The following is a 22,350-nucleotide window of genomic DNA, read 5'->3' on the forward strand; positions in this document are numbered from 1 at the left end:
ATACAGCTCTAATCCTGGATTCAAATATTCTTCCATTAACCCTTCTTCATTCCATTATGGACCCCCTATTACAATTGATGGCCCAGGAATTGAACCCAGGTCTCCTGCATTGCAGGCAGATTCTTTACCATCTGAGTCACCAGGGAAGCCTCATAATTATTAATAGGAGCAACCCTATTAAAAACTACATGCTTTCTTTACTTCTAACAATATAGTTTGATTTTCAAAACAATTTTGAAGCAATATGCTGTTTCAAAACAGGGTGGTGCTATCTCAGTATTTCAATGAGAAAATTATAGCTCTGGAGGAAGAAGTAGCTGCACAATTGCTAAATGGCTGAGCTTGTCCCTCCCACAGCAGCCACTGCAAGTCAACCTTAATTTACTGCGTCACCATAAACCCCCTTCTTGCTCTCTTGCAGATTATTATAAAACTTTACTTCTCCAAAGCTCATGTGGCTGGACTTCATGAAATGTTCTTTTTTTAAAATTTCCCTATATTTCCAATTTATATCTGGATTCTCATTTTTTTCCCTTCTTAAATACTCTTTTCAGTTTAACTGTATTCTAGATTATTCCTCTGCTTCCTCAAACGTCCCCATTTAATGTGAATGTTGGATTTTTAGCCCTCTCATCTTAGCACCACTCCCCAACCTTCAAACATCTTGAAATGTATTTTCTAAAGAGAAGAAAAGGAAAAGAAATAAAAACCTTGATAATAGCTTACTTCTTGCATTTGCCTTCCTATATTGTTCCTTCCAGTTACAGAAGGATCTTTCCTTGACCTTCTGTCCTAAATAGTACTGACACCATTTCTGCTGGAAATTCTTTGAAATTCACCTCCTCCATGTAGAATCCACCTCTTATCTGGCTCTGCAGATAAATCCCAAATCAGTGTTCCCTGCCTCTGCCTTCACTACCACAGAGTTCATCCAATGACAGAGTTTCAGTGATGGCCTCTAAGCTGAGGGTACTAAAATCTACTTTTAAGCTTTAATCTTTCCCTTCAACTCAAATCCCTCAGATCCAGCTATTAACATCTCTCTTTTCTTGGATGCATCTTAGACATCTCAAGCTCACTGTATTTGAAATGAAGCACATTATTCATAACAAAATTACCAACTTAATGATTTCCACCAATGCAATTAAAAAACTTGATGAAACGTCTATATTCTTCCGTATTTTTCATATTCTTCTCTCTCCTGTGTACCACTATCAGATTAGTATGTCTAAAACACAAGGAGTTATTTTTGCTTTGTTTTTTAAACCACTTTTCAAAATGGAATAGAACGTTGTCCTTTATAAATCACTTATATCTTAATCTATAACAGCTTCCTTCACCATTTGTTCAATCTCTTTTATCTAGCTTTTCAAGTTCCTATATCAACTGGTGCTTACTGATCTACCAAACTAAATTTCCAACCTGAAATTTAAGCAGTTTACTTATAGACCCATATCTCCGTGCTTAAATTAACAACTCTATCTATAGTATCTGCCACTGTCCTTTCTAAAAATCTAAAATTCACACCTACTTTAAGACTCAGCTTCTTTATAAACAGCTCCACTGATTCATTTTAAAAACATACGATAGACCAAAGTTAGTTTCCTATTTTTGATACTAGACTACAGTCTATGAAATGTCACCATTGGGGAAAGCTGGATGAAGAGTACCTGGGATTCTATGTAGTATTTTTGCATCTTCCTATGAGTCTGTAATTATTTCAAAATAAGAAGTTTAAAAAAATATATGATGGGCATCAACTATATATATACTAGGCGTAAGTAGGATGCTACGTTCACAAAAAAAGAATAAAATATAAGTCCTTCATGCACGTAGCTATTACCTGGAGGCATTATGGATTGACTTGTGTCCTCCACAAAATTCATAGTTTGAAGCCCTAACCAGTCAGCCCCCTCAATGTGGCTGTATTTGGAAATAGGGCCTTTAAAGAGGTAATTAAGGTTAAATGAGGTCATAAGGGTGAGGCCCCAGCCCCAAAGTACTAATGTCCTTGTAAGAGGAAGAAGACACACAGGAGAGTGCACACAGGGGGAAAGGGCACGTGCAGGCACAGATGCACAAAGCAGACTGGAAAAGACAAGCCCAAGCGGGTCAGGAACAGTTTCTGATCGCAAAAGAGAAGTTAAGAAACGAGAATGTTCTAAGAAGGGAATGGTCTTACTGAAAAAGCCTTCAGGGCAGACTGAGGTGTATAGGCAAAGTGTTCACCTAATTTAGTAATTATGAAGTCACTTGTGAAAAGGGTAGAAAATTGCTCAGAGATCAATAATTTGCAGGTCTTATATTTTATTTCTGAAGAAAATCATTTGCATAAAAATGATAGACCCCTAGCAAAATGGATAACGCGTTGGAATGTGTTTTCTTAAAAAATGTGGAATGTGTTTTCTTACCTTCTTTGTAAAGGTCCTAGTTAGACCAAATCTGAGTGTCCTTCATCATACCAGAAACAGAACAAAAACAAACACCTCACACAATTCCTTCATAGCTGTCTTTAAGAACTGCTATAACATAACAGACATCACACAAATTTGGGCAAATATATGATAAACTTACTGTTGATTTTCATTTTACTTATTTTTCAAACAAATCTTTTGTTTTCCCAATGACAACAATGAAATGGTTCCAGTTTCAGGTAGTCTTTTTCTGATACCAATTAGTCTCGAACCTTCCATAATCAACCTAGCAATGTAAGGTAAACCTCAGCCCTAAGCACCTGCAAGGATGAAGCAAACATGTATAAGAAAGTCAGCTAGACCAGTAAAGGCATTCACATTCAGATTTTTTTAAAAACACTACCCTGGCGGCCCTATGGAACTCTTGTTCTAAGGGTAGAATTCATATCACTGAGATTAAGAAAAAGACATACAATGAAAGGGCAATATTCCCCAGCAGAAAGATGTGAGTAGTAGAGGTAAGAAGAGAAATATAAGTTTGATGGTTCTGTAATAAAAAGAATACCCAGTAAAGGTTAGGTTAAATGCTGATGGAATCTGAAGGTTGATAAAGGCAAGCAGGAGAAATGTGAGGCAACGAAGTCCTTAAGGTAATTCCCAGTGGGGAAGATTTTCAAATTCTGGATGCCAGGGAGGATGCTGTCATCATGGCCTTTACTGCAAAGAAAGGGCACATACAAGGTGCCAGGCTCATAAAGTCGGGAGGCTAGAAAAGACCAAGGGTTTTTTATTCTGAGATGTTTATTCATCTGCCATTTAATAGGGAACATGGTAAAATTACACACACTCCGGCCTTTTAATACCAACCACTAAGTCACTTCATCTTTCTAGGGCCTTCGTTACCTCAGCTGTTAGGTGAGGGAGGCAAACCAGATGATTTCTGAGTTCCTGCCCAACCATTAAAAAGAAGATCATGTCTGTGAAAAATGTTTGTGTGTTCATGTGTTCGGTCATCCACTCCTTTCTAGTATGCCACTTTACCTTCTTGTATTCTGAAACAACTACGACAGCTAAACTAACATCATAAATCGCACAATTACTGGTTTGAAGCAGAAACAACTCGCAGTATTTCTTATTATCTCTGTAATAACTGTACCAAGTAAGCTACCAAGATAATAAAAATTAAGAACACAGCAAATACAAGGTAAACTGCATTCTAGTCCTCATGGCAAAGAAAAGAGATTGTGTGAAACAGTTTCTGCCCTTTTCTTCCCACAGTGCAACACCAATTTAAGTGAAAAGAAGGCCAGATTGAGAACAGCTTACCCAGAAGGAGGCTCTGGCTAGAAATCTACTTGTACCGTTGTGGTTTGCGTGGTCTAGTGGGAAGCACAATGAGCTAGAAGATTTCGAATCTAGACTAACCCTTCCGGTAACCATGTGACTCTGGACAAGATATTTAGCTTTCCCTAACTCCATTGCTATTTGTAAAACTGCAATAATTTCACGTGTTTCTTCTACCTCAAAAACATGCCAAGTACAGAAATTCAGTTCAGTTCAGTCACTCAGACATGTCCGACTCTTTGCAACCCCATGAACCGCAGCATGCCAGGCCTCCCTGTCCATCACCAACTCCCGGAGTACATCCAAACCCATGTCCATTGAGTCGGTGATGCCATCCAACCATCTCATTCTCTGTTGTCCCATTCTCCTCCTGCCCTCAATCTTTCCCAGCATCAGGGTTTTTTCAAATTAGTCAGCTCTTTGCATCAGGTGGCCAAAGGATTGGAGTTTCAGCTTCAGCATCAGTCCTTCCAAAGAACACCCAGGACTGATCTCCTTTAGGATGGACTGGTTGGATCTCCTTGCAGTCCAAGGGACTCTCAAGAGTCTTCTCCAACACCACAGTTCAAAAGCAACAATTCTTTGGCGCTCAGCTTTCTTCACAGTCCAACTCTTACATCCATACATGACCACTGGAAAAACCATAGCCTTGACGAGATGGACCTTTATTGGCAAAATAATGTCTCTGCTTTTTAATATGCTGTCTAGGTTGGTCATAACTTAGAAATTAGTGTGTGAAAAATTTGAGCTCCAAGGAGGAAAAGTATTATAGTCAATAAAGAAGCATGGTAATGACAAAGAGAACTGATTTAACAATTTTTAAAAACTCACTATCATGATTGGATCACGGCAGGTGGGAGGGAGAGTCACTCAACTAAAGCCAAACACTGTTAAGTGAAAGCAAGCAATTGTGACCACGACAAACACGCACAGCTTCAATCACCCCAATGGGATAAACTCAGTTAGACAAGTGTGACAGGCACACACCTGGCTTACAGACTCCTGGTTTGTGAACAAACACATTTTCTACTTTCCTTCATTCTGTTCCTCCCTTCCCTCTCTTCCTCCTTTCCTCACCATCTTCCTTCCAAACATTTAGAAATTTTACATCAAGGGTTTCTATGTACACAGCCCTGAAGTCGCCTCCAAATCTAGTTATTTAAACAAATGACTATAGTTCTATATTCAATAAATGTGGCATCCTAACAGTGGACAGCAATGGGTGAATGGAGGCCAAAGGACTAGTTATAGGAGGATGTTAACAAGGGCAAGATGAAGAAGACCTAAATTCAGATAAACTATTAGAACTGCTTCTATGTACGAAGACAATTCTATTCTGAAACATCATATTAGAAATATGATTTTGGAATAAAAGTTAGGTTCTCTTTGTGTATAATTATGGTAAAAAATATTTCACATCATAGACTATAGAATGCCATGGTCCCATGCCAGTCATTCTCTTCACCCAAATTTAGAAGATGAATTATACATACATTTATACAATGGCAGTAATTATAGTTTGAGTTTCTGAGTGTATCTCTGTTCCGAGAACTGTGCTAGGCGCTTTATAGACACATACGGCCCTGGATACAAGGAAGGCATTATTATACCCACTTTGAAAGGAGAGACTAGACTCTGGAAAGTTAAGTAACATATTCAAGTCATATGAGTAGTAAGGCATAAAGACAGGACCCAAACACTGGTCTGTCTGCCTCCAGAGCCTGTGCTTATTAGATTATGCTATGCTGTCTCCATGTTTATCTTTTTTAAAGTGTTCACTTGCATTCCTTTTTACTTCGAGGAATGCTGGTTGAGAGGGGAAGGAAACAAGAGGAAGAGTATCAGCAGAGGGAGGTAGGTGTACAAAGGCAAATAAAGAAGATGAACAAAATCCACATCGCTTCCCATACTATGGTCCCTGCTTGAGGAGGAAATAGATGCTACAGCTGCTTCATGTAATAAACTCATTTACTCTGTCCTCCTTGCTGCTGCCATAAAGAAGACACTAAGAAGATGGAAGCGGGACTTGGGAGCTGCTGCCTCTAAAGGACCAAAATGCAGTGCTCTTGACAGCTCAGCCCCTCTGACGGTGGGAAGGGCTGACCCGGATGCCCATGGCCATCACTGACTGCCCAGGTAGGGGCAACCTGGATCTCTCACCCTGGCACATAGTGGCCTCAGCCCTGAATCCTGCTCATATCGCCTGATCTCCAGTTTTTTCTTTGTCTCTTCTCCCTTATTCTGGTGACCACAATCCAAGCAAACAGCAGAAGGGATGGGACTCATCTGGATTATATTAGCCGCTTGTATTATGCTATTTACATTTATGAAATATGGTATCGCGAGATCACATTTAGTAAGATTTTCCTTAAAAATGGTTTTATTCTCTAATCCACTTTTTATTGGTTAGTAGCAAAACAAAGTGGATCATATATTTAGAAGCAGGAGGAAGGAAAAAGACATACCATTCTAGAAATGTTTAGCAAGCAAATACCCCAAGAATATTTATCCAAGTGATTACCCTGGGATGTCTGAAGGGAAATGTGCAAGCAATTTTCTTGGCTATCATCACTTTAATATGAAATGTAAACCCCAAAATACAGCCACAATAAAAGGCGCACCCCTTTAATTTGGCCAAAGTCTTAACACAGTTGCGTTTGGGGAGCATGAACGGAGTTCCTACCTGGCATGACCATGGTCTGCGGGGCCGCTGCATCAGTACTCAGGCAGAGACGCCCACCTTTGGCTAATCGATCGCACAGCAAGGTGATGTGCTTCTTCAATCGGCTTGTGTCTTTGGGTATGTCCAGCTGGCTGCTGAAGTTCAAAGCCTGTTCCTTGGAACTCTTCGATAGGCAGGTCTTTAAGAGGTGAGAAAGAGCAGCATCCACGGTTTCTTCCCAGCCCTGGATGCAAAAGCCAATTTGGAATTTATGCAAAGATGACAAATGAACAAAGGAAGCACTTTTACCATTAACCAGGTTATAAGATTATGAGTGTTTCGGCCCCAGTGCTGGGAACTTGTTAAGAGCCTGGTGTCTGGTAGTCTAGACCAGTCTGGTTTTAAATTCTAGCTCTGTCTGCTGTTTCAGCATGTTACTTAATTCCTCTTAGCCTCATCCTCATCTACAAATGAGGCTACTAATAATCTGTACCTCCAAGGGTTGGGGGTGATTAAATGAGATGGTACACAAGTAGCTTGTAGCATGATAATCACTATCTCAGGTATTGCTATGTTTGATGATCCAGAGGGTGAAGCCTAGGATTATAGTTCATTTTGCTGCTGAAGGAGAACCAGCCAAGACAGGAAGAGACTGGGGGAAACTGGAATGGAGAGAAAACCCTGGTGTGTCTCTCAGGATTGGTTCCATAGTCTTGGAGCTGCAGGCAGAAACTAGAGGAGCTTTGTCAAGAGGGACTTTGGGAGGTACAAGCCTATCCAGTCCCACTTCCCTGTCAAGGTGACATAAAGTGACACAGAATGAGGCAGTGAGCCATTTATCTGTTTTGGCTGGGGACAGTGTGGCTGTGCTATAGTGAAGACTGTGAGGAGGGCAGGGTCACCTCAGAACCCTACAGGCTGGAATTCTAGGGCTATCGATGGCAGACGGGGATCACGCGGCCATCACAAAGGACGGGCATGAGGAAGCACCACACTCAGGTGGGTTCAGATAACAGCAGGTGAGGAGCCTTGAACAGATAACAACAGGTAAGGATGCTTGAAGTTGAGAAGGGCAGCTTATGCTCTCCCACTGGACATGCCCAGAGATAACTGGGTGTGATTTTCAGGGGTTCCAGAGGTCCTAAGCATCAAAACAGAAAAGTGTGAGTGAAATCTGGGTATTACTACCAATGATTGCATTTGTATCCAGAGGCCAGTGAGCCCTAGAACACCACAGACTTGACAAAGTGAAATTATAAAGGATGACAGTGAATGACTACCCTCATAGAATTCTGCAGAATAGTCCAAGGCCCTCAAGTAAGGGAGGAGAAACCTGAGACTCAGAGAGGAGTCCCTGGATAAACTGACTGTTGGTACTGCTCCAAACTCAACCTTATCAGCTGAGCCACCTTGCAAATGTGCAAACTGGATTACATTATTCCTAAACTTCAACTCCTAAAGCCAAATGCTCAGTTTAGCACACATAGCACTGTCTGCTCCACCTCCTGCTCCATTTTATTCTCTCCCTGTCCACCTGCACCCACACTCTCACCTTCGCCTCTCCACAGGCTTGATCCTCCTGTTGCAATGCCTAATCACCACTCTTTCTTGCCAACTCCTATTTACAACTCAGCTCAGGCACCGCCATCTAAGCATCACATTTGTGGGCCCTCTCTGTGACTCTGAGACCGGACGCACCCAGTTCATCACCTGGGACCACTCTCCACCCTCTGCTGTGGCCACTGTCAGCACTCTGGTTTCTCCAGTGCCTGGAGATGTCTGCACCCCTAGCACTGTGCTTGGTCAATAAATGTGTCTGCTGGACAGAGACACAGAGCGATGGTGAGAGATGGTGAACTAGGATCGCAGATTTGGGGAGGAGTCTGGAGATCTTTAATCCAGGCTCATGGGATGCTTCCTGGAATAAAACAGAAACCATGTGCCTAGGTATGGCTGTCCCCAGGATACAAAATTATCACTTTTTGAGACAGCTCATTCTTTTCAGGGACATGTGAAACCAGCAGAAAGTTATTCCTAAAGCTGAGCCAAAATCTGCCCCATTGGCCCTTATTCTACCCTCCAGAACTATGCAGAATAAATCTAACCTCTCTTCTACATGCCAGCCCTTTATACCTAAGAAGACAGCAATTCTGTACCCTCTCCTCCAGAATAAACATCCCCAGTTCCTCCAGCTCTTCCTTATATAAACACGGTTTCAAGTTTTCTCTCCATCCTGACCACTTGTCTTTGAATAAGCTCCAATTTTAAACACTTAAACATTTATACAGCTAACTAGAGAACCCCAAACTGACCCCAAGACACCAGGCTGGGGGTGGGGATTCAGGGCCAGTAGAGTCAACCCACCCCACCCCACCCCATTGTTTACTGGGAATTCTCCCTGCCAGCCAGGCTTCTGGTTGCCTCTGCTTTCTTGGCAGCCATACCACACTCTTGATTCACACAAGCAAACACAATTAAGCCCCAGGCCTTTTCCACACTCACCACATATCTTCCTTTTAGGCTTAAGCAGTTCGTTCTTTAGACCAAAGTGTAGATTCTCTATATACCCACTAAAGAACTTCCCACTGATTGCCAACATCAGAATTTTTCACTCTATTGACCCATTATAGATGCCACCAGGCAAATAAGGAAACACATTATTTTTAAATGAGATGTCAAAGGCTATAAAAACAACTTCCTACTCCAAACCACTAAAGAATAATAAAACACCAGTTGCTACAAAGACATCTCTATACAACTATCAAAATCTAAATCAGATCAATATTTAAAATTGAATTTGTATTTCAATAATAATGGGGATGAAAATTAAGATAAAATAGGAACCCAAATGTCATTGTAGAGGACATATTTCCAAGTTGTTTTTGATGACATCAATGATGACCTCTGGAGTATAAGAAGGAAAGATCCTTTGTATATAATTTGGCATTTATGTACTCTGTGGTCATTTCAGCATTAAAACAGTTCCTACTATTTTACAGACTATTCATTTAAGCTAACTATTGTTTTCATAAGTAGGTTACAATAGCATATTAGATAATTTAAGTAGATATGGCATTTAGCTAATACAGAGGTACTACAGAATTTCCTTTTCTACTGCCAACTTGCAGATCAAGTCAAAAACCATGTCATGATTAGGTATTTGGCATGAATATTTCTTTAATATAATGAGGCATGATGCCAAAACTTCAAAAAGATTGCTACTGAAATACAGGGTTATTATTTGGAGAGCCCAAATTACTACATAAACTCAAATATGATAATAAAAAGGAATGTTTATGAGACAAAGGAAGAGCCTTAAAAATGCAATGTGATAATCTACTGATCAAACACATAGCCTACTTACCTGATAAAATGTGAAACAAAACCATGTCGAAATCTAGAATCTCAAGTACAAAAAGTTCCTTAAAGGTAAGCTATTTTAACCACCTTTTTGGTGTTTGAATCCATCACCTTTATTTAGAGCCTTTAAACTGATAAGTCCAATATTTAGTTTTAATGTCTAAACACACACACACACACACACACACACCCCACATGCACATACCTGATCTTTATCCTCTAACATTGAACATTAGTTGTACTAATAATTGAACACCAATTGATGTTCATCAATTGCCCTCTCCTAATTGTGAGAGTGAAAGAAAATCTTAATTTTGGTAAAATAGCACTAAAAATATCTGGAAGGGATGAAACTACTAAGCAAGCATTCTTCAGTAATAATTGATATGATTTTAGTTCTCAAATCCACAGCCTAACTCTTAAATCCCAGTTTACCCATGTACAGCTTTTGGAAAACAATAGTCGGTGGGAAGTTAAATAAAGACATAAATGTGTGAATAAATCAATAAATAAATTCAAATGTACATGCTATTCTGCTTTATCTTCTCCACAGCCCTTGTCAGCATTACAAATTAATTTATTTACTGGGCTTTTTTGTGCTTACTGTATCTTTGGAGTTTTCCTTTGTTCCCAAGCTCTAGACTCTATCCCATGTGGTAACTTGACTTTTGTCCTAGTCCTCCTACCTGAGCCCCTACGTTGGGAGCCTGCTTGAAAGGTCCCCCCTTAATGGACTGGGCTGCCTTGCTCCTGCCAAATCCTCCCAAGGAACTAGACCTCTGGCTGCAGCCCTGCTGCTTGACTTCAACGCCAAGTTGCCTGCTGCATGCATCCCCCAGACTGAGAGCCTGCTCACTCAGTCTTACTGCTTTTGTGTTCCACCTGCCTGTGTGGAGGCTCCTGTAAGCCATGCTGGCTCCACATGCCTTTCAGTACCAGTGGAATGTCCCATTTCTATGGTGTCTGCTATCCTCTTCCTGACTGAAGACAACTGAGCTATGAGTTTTATGATCCAGAGGCCAGACAGCCATGGCTGAGTTTCTGACATCTCTGCCCTACCTGTCCTGCTAGTCTCCACTGGTCATGGTGCCTAAATACAAGTATAAGTAAGTGGCTTTTCAGAAAGAATAAGAAGCAGAAAGTTTGACCAAGTTAGTAAAGTGTATTTCCTAGGGTATCAACCAAAGTAACAACAAAAAAAAAGAAAAACCTAGAAGAGTTTTCTCATGCCACCTACAAATTAAAACAACCAAGTTGAAGACAGCTGCCCCTCGGCTTCTGGGTTTTGACTTAACTCATTCACCTCAACTGCCTCTTCACTTTGATAAATCACTTAATCTCTGTAGACTATATCTGTCTGTGTGTGTGTGCACGTGCGTGCTCACGCATGCACACACACTCCATTGCTCCATTGGGTCTGACTCTCTGTGACCCCGTGGACTGTAGCCAGCCAGGATCCTCTGTCCATGGAACTTTCCAGGCAAAAATACTGGAGCTGACCCAGGGATCGAACCCACATCTCCTGCATTGGCTGGTGGATTCTTTACCACTAGCACCACCTGTGAAGCCCAAGGTATATCCAAGGTCTCCATAAAACAGGAATAACACTATCTGTCATGCCAATCTTACATGAATGATAAGGCACTCAAAATCTTAAGCAGAGGATACTGTGGAATAAGCATATATATGCAATCCTACTTTTTTAAAAAATCAGAAAATAAAAACACACCATTGGAACCCAATGTACAAAGTCACATCTTTAAACTTTTATTCAAACAAATTATAAACTTCTGCAAATGTATGTTTGTAATAGAAACACTACCACATCCGCAACTATAGTAGCATAGGGAAAAACCACAAAATGCCATGGTAGCATTTATTACCAAATGTGCACATAGTTAACTCTAAGTGAGAGAGGAAAGGTTTAAAAAAAAGAGAGAGATCTGTGTAAATGAACAAATGGAGATTGTGTAGCCACAGCTAGGGTTCAGTTGAGAAGAGAACATTCTTAGAAATGGCCTGTCTTACACATTACACATTTGAAGTAAAATGATGATTACATCATATTTATTTATCTGAAAAAAAAAACTGTATCAAAGAGAAATAGATTTCATCTTGAATAGATGTAAAGAACTCACAATAAGTCTTTGGTATTTATGACTGATCTACAGAGCTTTATGGTTACTGTTACTTTCTATTATATTCTATCATGTTATAATTAGCCAAGGTAAGCTAAAAACAATGATGTGAAATGTCACTGTAAGGCTAGGTACAAATTTAGTTCTTTAGTTGTAAATTATATATTTGTAAGATATAAGAATTTTTCAGGATTGATCTAGGTTCAGATTATTTCTAAAGAACAGATTTTATTCAGTGAATCTCCCTTCATGCAAAGGAGGGCTTGAAATGTTGAACTATATACCTCTGAGAAGTAAAACAGCTCTTTGAAATTGAAACAAAATAAAATAAAATGAAAAAAAATGAAACCAAGCTGGATGGTCTATGTAGCAGTTTAAGCTTTTTAAACCCATCACTAATAAAATGAAACCTTCCCCAACATCATCCTTTCTTATCTTAAACTGAAATGACTTATTGGACTTAATGGAGTTCTCCAGTTCTTTGTGATGCTTCAAAAGCTGTAGAAATCTAATTCAGATTTTAACCAAAAGTAGAACAAGGTGCCAGGCTTATCAACACAGTATTATGAACAATAAAACACACTGTTTCCTATCAGGTGAAAATCTAAAACCTTTTCTGACAAACAGAAGCTTAGCAAACTTCATGCAGTTTAGCAGCAATACAGGCAGAAAGTACAAGGTTGCTTCAAACCAACCTACTCTGATCCTTTTTTTTTTTTAAGTTACATTTTGCTAAGAAATCTGCATATGACCTATACTCTCATGCTGATCCTGAAGCTTTAGACAGGAGAAGGAACACAAAGTAGATTACCTGAGTTATCATGAAACTTGATCCTGGATAGCCATATTCAATTTTAAAACAAAACATTAATGATGCTTCACCTAGACAAACATCTTGACTAAGCATTCAAGTTTGCTTCAGGCAAAAGTTTCCAGTCACAGGTACTATTCAGAAATAACTTACAAAAATATTAAGACTGAAAAATAAAATTGATAATGAATATTCAGGGGGAACCTGCTTCTGGTGATGGTAAATTTGATCATGTGGGCCAATTATCCCACTGAGAAGAACTAGAAAAAAATATATACGAAATCACCTCTTTGAAGGTATAGGAAAGCTATACCTAAAGATAGTAGTTACCAGGTCAAGATTCAGGGGACAAGGGAAGCCCAGGAAAATGAGTACTGAATTTGTGGCTGCTTTTCCCTCTGTGGTCATTAGTTACCTGGCCTAACATGTAGCACTGGGTCCTCCAATTACTCACTACTTTAGGCGATCACTTATGCTTGCTTATGTATTTCCTTGTAGGAGGCAGCAAGGGTCATGAAAGTTAGAAGTCTGAAGACCTAGGCTAAATTTTGACACCTTTCCTTATAAGCTGTATGTCTCTGGGAAAGTTATTTTAGGTCTCAGCGTCTCAGTTTTCTCATCAGTTAAAAAAACCAGAAAAGTAATTTCCTTTGCCAGGCACTTTTAGACTTAATGAGACATGTTTATCAGTCGTGGGGAGGCTTCCCAAGTGGTGCTAGTGGTAAAGAACCCATCTGCCAAAGAAGGAGACACAAGAGATGTGGTTCAATCCCTGCGTCGGGAAAATCCCCTGAAGTAGGAAATGGCAACCCGCTCCAGTATTCCTGCCTGAAAAAAATCGAAGGACAGAGGAGCCTCGTAGGCTACACAGAGAATCAGACACGACTAGATGAATAAGCACTGACACCATTTATCAATTGTAGTTCTTTAATTATTTAATTCCATGTTATTATTCTCACTTCTGGAAATGCTCTCTAAAAGTTGATCTTTGGAGGGTTGGTTCTTCTGAATAATAATGACACTAGAAATAATAACAACAAAAGTAACAACTGTTTAGGATCTCTTATGTACTAGAAAGTATGCTAAGAAATGTATAAACATTATTTGTACTAATAAATATTTATCCCGTGAAGTTGGTGCTATAACTTCCAACTAAGGTGCTAGATGTAAAGTAGTTTAAAGTAAAAAAGTTTATCATAAATAACACAATTATTTAAGTAAGAGCTGTAATGGGATCCAGGACTGCATGGCTCTAAATCCCGTGCTCTTAGCTACTTGGCGAGAACTTTTTTCCCATTTCATCATGTGTGTCTTTCAGTCTATTGTCATCAAGTCACTTTAGGCAGAAAACATCATATGAGGTCTTCCCCTAGAAAACTTATGGTCCCAAAATTTATATCAGCTTCTTTATCCAAGTAAGCAATCTGTGTATAATTAAATGAGATTTTACTGCACAATCAAAAAGCACTATGATTTGTGCCAGTTTGTCTGGCACAAAGTTTGGGTCAAACTTTTTTTTTTTTTTGGGGGGTTAAACTTTTAGAAGAGTCTACCCAAGTCTACCTTTTACCTGTCTAGACCACTAAAACTGACATGTAGGAACTGCCTTGGGATACCACATGCCCTGAAAACATAACAGTGGTCAAACTTGACTTCGATGAGTCTGAGTTATCGATGCTCAATTCAGGGACTCATTATTGAGAATACTTGGAGAGGACATTTCTATTTTGGAATCAAAACACACATGAGGACTCCCCAAATGTCCCTATATCTGACAAAGTCCAAGAAAAATCTTATTGAAGTTAGGGGACAAGAGAAGAACCACGTGAATAAACTGAAGGGGTCAACTTCTCCCTAACACACTATATTCTAAAAATTCTCAAAGAATAAGAAATAACCAAACTCAAGAAAAAAAGTCCCAAAATACATGAAACCACTGATTTAAGTGTAAAGCATTTTTCTCTAGAATTCTTTTCTTTTTGTTTTTCTTTCTTCCCTTTAATTAGTCTGGTTTTTAGGACCACTCCACCCAGAATCTTCACTATTTTAAGATCTGCTTACCTACCTCTTTCTTGGTCAAAGCTATTGGTGGATCTGAGATAGCTATAGGAAAGTCCACCTACTAGAATTCTATTTCTATTTTCTTTCAAATAGAATTCAAATTTGAAGAAAAATGTATAGAGAATGGGATCTGAAGTGATTGACTGTATACCATTCAATGTTTGTGTCATTTTTCACAGCAATCAAGCTGTGAAAGGGGGTTTCCCAGTGGCTCAGTGGTAAAAGTATTCACCTGCCAATGCAGGAGATGCAAGTTCCATCCCTGGGTCGGAAAGATCTCCTGGAGGAGGAAACTGCAACCCACTCTAGTATTCTTGCCTGGAGAATCCCTTAGACAGAGGAGCCTGATGAGCTGGTTGCAAAGAATCAGACATGACTAAGCTTGAGTGACTGATCAAACACAATATAGTAACATAGTAGCACAGACCTCAAATAGCAATTATTTATGAGATGGTATGTTTATCCCTAAATAGTGATCCTAATTTCAAATGTTTTATCCATTTAATATAGCACTATTTAAGTCCATATAACCATTTATTTTAAAATATTTATTTAGAGTCCATTGATATAAGACATTATACCAAACATTATGAAGTTAAAAAAAAGGTGAATCAGATATGGATCCTACCCTGAAGTGACAATTAAGAATGTATACAAAAATATAATGATGCAGAAAATGAAATGTGTTTAGAGAGAGGTACAGATAATGTGCTTTAGGAATGCTTTTGTTTTAGGCCTCTTCCTAGAATGATATCAAGAATTATCTGTCAGCAATAAAATTTAAGACAGAAAGATCTTTGTCTACATCATGAGATAACTTCCTATAAGTTTTGTGCAAAAATCAATGATATCGTTGAACTCATATTAGTGCTATGCGAAGCAAACAAGTAGACTAAATTTGTCAGCATTTTCTAGTACAGAATCCAGAGTGGGTACACGTAATACAAAATATAAATTACTATTATCCTTGTTAAAGTAGTCATATTGAAGAACAAAACTTTAGTATGATCACTTGGTCAAAAGTTCCCCCACTGAATCAGGTTTCACTTTTGTGAAGCTCCTCAGTTTGGGTTCAAATCTCACCTCTGCTCTTTTCCAGCTACATGACCTTGGGCATATTTCCTCATTTATAAATTGAAAGTAATAGTCACGAAGCAAGGATGTGGGTGCCAGCAGTATATCTGACAGCGGATCCAAAAGGTGTCAGTGGGAGTGAGAGGGAGAAGGTGGAGAAGGCAATAAACTGCTGGCTGTGAACAGGTCCAGCCTCAGGTAGCTAGTGCAGTCCTCCTAGACTACTCTGGGAGGTGGTGTGGAACATACCTCGGACTTTCCCAACTGGAAGGATGAGGGAGCTGGGGTATTAATCTACCAACCCTATTAGTCATTGACCAAGCACGGTGGCTCCACAGGCTCTGCCAAACAGGGAGATTCCTCAGTCAGAAAAACTGCAAGTGCCCAGCAGGTAGACGCTTTCAGGAACAGCAGAAGGTAAAGAGATACGGACGGAGCATGAACCGCATCTGTTACAGCCCTCTACTTCAAAGGGACAGAGTGAGGATTAAATGTGGTAATGTAGGTAGAGCCCTTGGCCAATGCATAGTACATAATAATGCTCAATAAAAGTTCATTTTCTTACATTTTTTTTAAGTGGAGGAGGCAGGCCTATCTCTTCTGTGTGTGTATGATTGTATATGTGTTATATATTTAATTCCTCTCCTTTTTTTTTCTCTCTACAAAACAGGGATGTCTTCTAAATAGGGAAATTTATTGGATTTATTTCTAAAGTTGTTAAAAATTATATAAAGATGTTTATGACTTTGAATTTAGAGCCAATGGGTTCGAAAACAACTAACCACTGCAGCTGAGCACTGTCATTAAACCACAGAAATTAGATTACATAGGAAACTGGAAAGTTTCACCATTTTAAATGCAGAAAGTGAAGCATATCCCTGCTAACAACATCAGTGATTTCATCCGCATAGTCTCATTCACTGTGATGGGAGAGAAGACCAGTGTTTCTGCAGTCCTCATAAATGACAGATCACTGAAATCAAAACTTACCTCATAACCATTCTGCCAGAATAAGAAGGAGAGCAACCTTGATTAGTCAACCCTCATTACTTCTCAGTTTCTTTGTGCCTTTCTTTTCAAAAAGCAACAACTGGTAAGATTTTTCCTATTTATATGGAATGCACTTCTGGTCAAGGGTATCTGCTCCAAGATGGAACACCAAGGCATTGCCCTTTGCTATAGCTTCCTGTCCCCAGTTCAAACCATTCACAAATTTCCAGTTAGTAAAAAATAACTCTAAATCTTTTCCTCTGTGCTTACAATTATGTTCTATCAATTCTAGGGCATTGTTTTCATATTTTAACATCTCTGAAACAGACTGTGTCAAACTCAGTGGCATCTGACAACTGCTGGCTTCCAGGCACCAGTCCAGCTATTGCTGCTGGTGCCTGGGCATGCACAGCCTTTGTCTTAGTAGCTGTTTGTACCATGTCACTTCAATTGACGGATGTTTAATGGCCATACTCCCCTGTCAAACTGATTACCTTTTAAAATATCAAAATTATGCCATGATTCATCATTGAACAAAAAAGCTGTGTGTACATAAAGGCATGGAAGCAGAATAGTTGGAAGTATAAATTTGAAATTAGTGAAGCAAATATTCATGACAGAAGAATGACAGCAATTCCAGATGTTCTTGCAAAGCAAAAGCTAATGTGCCTTCAAGGATATAAAATAAGAAGATAAAGAACCTAGAGCCTATTATACAGAGTGAAGTCAGAAAGAGAAAAACAAATATTGTCTATTAACACATACATACAGCTAGAGAAGGGCTTCCCTGGTGGCTCATATGGTAAAGCGTCTGTCTGCAATGCTGGAGACCTGGATTCAATCCCTGGGTTGGGAAGATCCCCTGGAGAAGGAAATGGCAACCCACTCCAGTACTCTTGCCTGGAAAATCCCATGGACAGAGGAGCCTGGTAGGCTACAGTCCATGGGGTTGCAAAGAGTTGGACACAACTGAGCGACTTGACTTTACATAGCTAGAAAAAATGGTACTGATAAACCTATTTGTAAGGAAGCAACAGAGACAAAGATATAGAGAAGAGAATTCTGGACACAAGATATAGAGAAGAGAATTCTGGACACAGCAGGAGAAGGAGAGAGTGGGACAAACTGCGAGAGTAGCATTGACAATATGTGCACTGCCGTATATAAGACAGACAGCCAGCGGGAAGATTCTGTTTAACACACAGAGCTCAGCTCAGTGCTCTGTGACAACCTAGGGGGTGGGATGGGAGACGGGCTGGGAGGGAGGTTCAAGAGGGAGGGGATATATGTAGACTTACAGCTGAGTCACGTTGCTGTACGGCAGAAACCACCACCACATTGTAAAGCAATTATCCCCCAATTAAAAATAAATTTAAAAGAAACCAAGAAGATACAGATAGGAGAAATGTATTATGTTTTGTTACTGAGGTACCTGCACACAGATGACCATCCTATGCCAAACAATACAACTAAAGCAAGAGAAATTGCCAAATCCCTGGGATAGATGTGGTCTGCTTAACTAATGTGTCACACAAGACTCTTGCTGGAGTGGTGAACATCAATTTGCCTAATATTTCTTGGTAACTGTGTACAGAGGCTGCTTAATTTCCACCAAAATGTGATTCAACTGAAGGAAAAAAAACGAAGCTTTGAGCTTAGTCTGAAAAGAAAATTTTTAGAATGAATACCAAAGGCTCAGAAAAAAAATCAAGAAGATAAGAGTGGTATACTCTTAAGGATGCACAAAATGCTGTTCATGCACACAGGACAAAGCTATGTGCAAAAACACAGAGAGCAATGACTTGTGGTTGAAAGGTGACCTAAGAGTATCAAACTTTGAATGTGAAGAAGTTTCAGGAATACCTTACCCAATTTATGTTGCTCTCTTATTCAGGCTCAAGAGTAAGATGTGGGAGAACATACGTCTGCATGTGTGCATGCTAACTTGCTTCAGTCATGTCAGACTCTATACGACCCTATGGACTGGAGTCCTCCAGGCTCCTCTGTCCACGGGATTCTCCAGTCACGAGTGGGTTGTCATGCCCTCCTCCAGGGGATCTTCCTGGCCGAGGAAGTGAACCCATGTCTCCTAAGTCTCCTGCGTTGGCAGGTGAGTTCTTTACCACTAGCACCACCTGGGAAGCCCAAATGATATGTCTAAGTAAGTCTAAAAGCTCTTTCAATAATTACCTAAAAAATTAAGTGATAAAAAATACTATGTCATAGTTTACTTGGCTGTGTTTTTTTCTAAGTGGCCCATAAAATAATACTGTCACTGACAATGGATGGCATCCTATTGTTGAAATAGTAACAAGAGCTACTAATTTCCTGGAGATTGTACATGCCCAGTACTACATTTGGCACTTTATATATATTTCCTCAATTAGTCCTCCTATGAATCTTAAGAGGTTTATAAAGGGTGTCCTTAACACCTGCTCACCTTTGACAAGTAGTTTCCAAATGAGTTCACATGCGTAATATTTTTTAAAATATGGTTCAGCACTTCTGTGGTAGCATTAATCATAGCAGTAATAGTAGTAGATGTAATGGTGGTGATGATGGTGGTGGTAGTATTAATAGTAACATTCTGGTCTTCCAGTTGACACAATAACTAAACATCAAAACCCTGGATCTAAAAATGATAGTGAAGACACCCCAAGGAGGCTCAGTTTATGGTCTAGTTCATTGAGAAAAACAAGCAATACAACTTGCTTACTCTGTGTAAGAAACAGAATTTTGAGAGGTATTATTGAAGAAGAAATTCTTATTATATACATATTTTTATTCAATGTGTTTTTTAATTTTTATTGTGTTTCAGTAAAGCATGAACAGTAGGCCATAGCCAAACCTAATGAAGGCAAGATTATGCAGTAGAAAATACATAGTAGAAAAAAGGATATACCTAAAACACAAAAAAGAAACTTCATGTGTAACAGCTCTTCAGATGCTGGCATGGCCCTTCTCCCAACCGAACTGTGTGAAAGGCAGTAAGTCTCTGGTTCCAAGCACCTCAAAACTGGCAAATTCCTCACTCAGCACAAACTGTGTTTTCCATCAAACTCTGGGCATGCCTTCATGAGAAAGGCATTGGAGAGCCAAGTTCACTCACTTTCTTAGTGTCATGTTCTTCTGTATCATTTGCTTACTGGTTCAGTATGTTGTTGTTTGGTTGCTAAATTGTGTCCAACTCTTTTGTGACCCCACCGGACTCCTCTGTCTGTAGGGTTTTCCAGGCAAGAATACTGGAGTGGGTTGCCATTTCCTTCTCAAGGGGATCTTCCTGACCCAGGGATCGAACCCATGGCTCCTGTTGCATCTCCTGCATTTGCAGGATTCTTTACTGCTGAGCTACCAGGGAAGCCCTGTTCAGCGGGAATATAAAGTAAAAAGTAAGGTGAAATCAAATCTAGATGGCCATTCTCATCTCCCTTCCAAGCAGAATCAGTCTTTGAGATTTGGTCTCATTCTAAAATGTACAGATAAGGAAATCAGTGCTTAGAGAGCTCCATAATTTATTTAATACCTAAGGATACCCAGTTAATTGAGTATTTGCTCTAAAAGGGATGTGAACCTCAGTATGACATAATATTCTATTCAATTGATATACCACAGTTTGTATTTTCTAACTACTAGCATTTAGGTTGTTTTGGTATTTCACAATTATAAATACAAACATTATGTAAGCAAAGAGATTTTCCCTTACTACTTTCAGTGCATTAACTTAGATTACTGGTGCCCAAGTGTTGGATTAGTTTTACAACCCACATTTTCCTAGAGGACTCTCTGGAAAGAAATATCAGAAATAGCTGGGTGTGTCTATTTCACTACATGTCTGTTAGTAGTATTTATTACCAAATTTGGCTGAATTAATACAGGTGAAGTGTATTTATCTAATAGTTGTTTATACTTACATATACTCAACACTGGTGAAATTGAAAAAATTTTATGTTCTTTCAATTAAAAAATAAAAATTTTATGTTAACTGATTTGAATTAAAGGATATGTCAATACAATATATGTGTAAATATTTACGTGTGGTGGTCTGGCTCAATCTACCCATACCTTTTACCATCTGTACAGGAAAGATCAAGTTTTTTTCTTACAGAACCCCCCAAAATTTGAGGTTGCTTGCAAAGAAAGGGGCTAGTACAAAATGGAAATAGATTGCTTCCTTTACAAAAAAAAAAAAAAAACTTTTAAAAAGCTACACAGTTGCTGGAGGACAACATGTAATTGTGTGAAACATTATGAAAGTAAATGAGGTATCAATCCCCAGATACTTATATCCAACTATATGATTGATTTAAGCTTTAATTCTGTGAGGAAGCAAAAGAATCTGTCCTTATATTCATTAGAATACAAGATAAGCACATAGACAGTTTTAGAGTATATAGTGAAAGCTAAACTATGTCATACCCCCAAGGGAAATTCACAAGAGAATGAAAGCCAGAATAAATAGGGAGGAAACAAAAATTGACCTGCCTCCTAAAGAGAGTGGATAGAAGGGTAAAGAAAGGACACTATTTTAGGTGAAGAAAGAAAGCTCTATTAGCCCTGGCTTGATGGAAAGAAGTTGTGTAGCCATGGAAAGTCAGTGTTCCCAGACGAAGTGGGGAAGCTGAGGAGTTGCAGAAAAAGAGTTTTAGAAAGAAGATAAAGTGGAGCCAAGTGACGGAAAATCCTGAATATCTGGAACTGGAATTCAAACTCAACCAGGGGCAAAGAGAACCATGGAAAGTATGTAAGCAGGTGTGTGACAGAAGAACATAGGGCTGAGTCTTGCAGAGATGTGTAGGGCACACCAACGCAGAAACAGGGAAGAAAGGCTACTTCAAATGCCACCGCAGAAAGCCAGGTAGAATGACAAGGATGCAAGTCAAGGGGCGGTTCTCAGAAACATTTCCAAAAGAACAACAGTCACAACAGGGTACTGACTAAACCCAGAGGTGCAGCTCTACATGTGGTTACAGCACAGAGGGAACACCCGTTTTAGAGGAAAGGGTCACCAATTTTCATGGGTAAATTTCTAAAAGAATGCAATGTCCCAGAAATGGCTAAATCATCTCTTTGTAATTAGTACATTCAAGTTGGGTAGAGTAAAGGCATTTTTTTTTTGAGTATTTTAAGGGCTTCCCAGGTGGCACAGTGGTAAAGAATCTGCCTGCCAATGCAAGAGATGCAACAGATGCATGTTCGATTCCCAGGTTGCAAATATCCTCTGGAGTAGGAAATGGCAACCCACTCCAGTATTCTCGCCTGGAAAATTTCATGGACAGAGGAGTCTGGTGGGCTGCAGTCCATGGGGTCACAAAGAGTCAGACACAACTAAGTGCGTGCACACACACACACACACACACACACACACACACACACATTTCAAGTAAATTAAATTAATTTGACTATACTTCCAGGAGGAAACAAATTGGTAAGCATTATGAGGATGGTGATGATCATTACTGTCCTCATTGTGGTAGTAGGAGCTTTACTTATTTTAAG

The 22,350-nt window shown here is 39.4% G+C and overlaps 1 protein-coding gene across 3 annotated transcripts in view; it reads right to left on the reverse strand.

Annotated features, from left to right (window-relative positions):
- The window catches only part of BBS9 (Bardet-Biedl syndrome 9), a 461,674-nt gene that overhangs the window by 51,606 nt on the left and 387,718 nt on the right, over positions 1 to 22,350 (reverse strand). For all 3 annotated transcript variants that reach the window (XM_043463234.1, XM_043463233.1, XM_043463231.1), the window contains one exon: positions 6,442 to 6,664. In XM_043463234.1, coding sequence (XP_043319169.1) covers positions 6,442 to 6,664 — 223 coding nt within the window. The remainder of the gene's footprint in view (positions 1 to 6,441; positions 6,665 to 22,350) is intronic.

Source organism: Cervus canadensis, chromosome 3 (genome assembly GCF_019320065.1).
Source record: "Cervus canadensis isolate Bull #8, Minnesota chromosome 3, ASM1932006v1, whole genome shotgun sequence".
NCBI classification, from domain to species: Eukaryota; Metazoa; Chordata; class Mammalia; order Artiodactyla; family Cervidae; genus Cervus; species Cervus canadensis.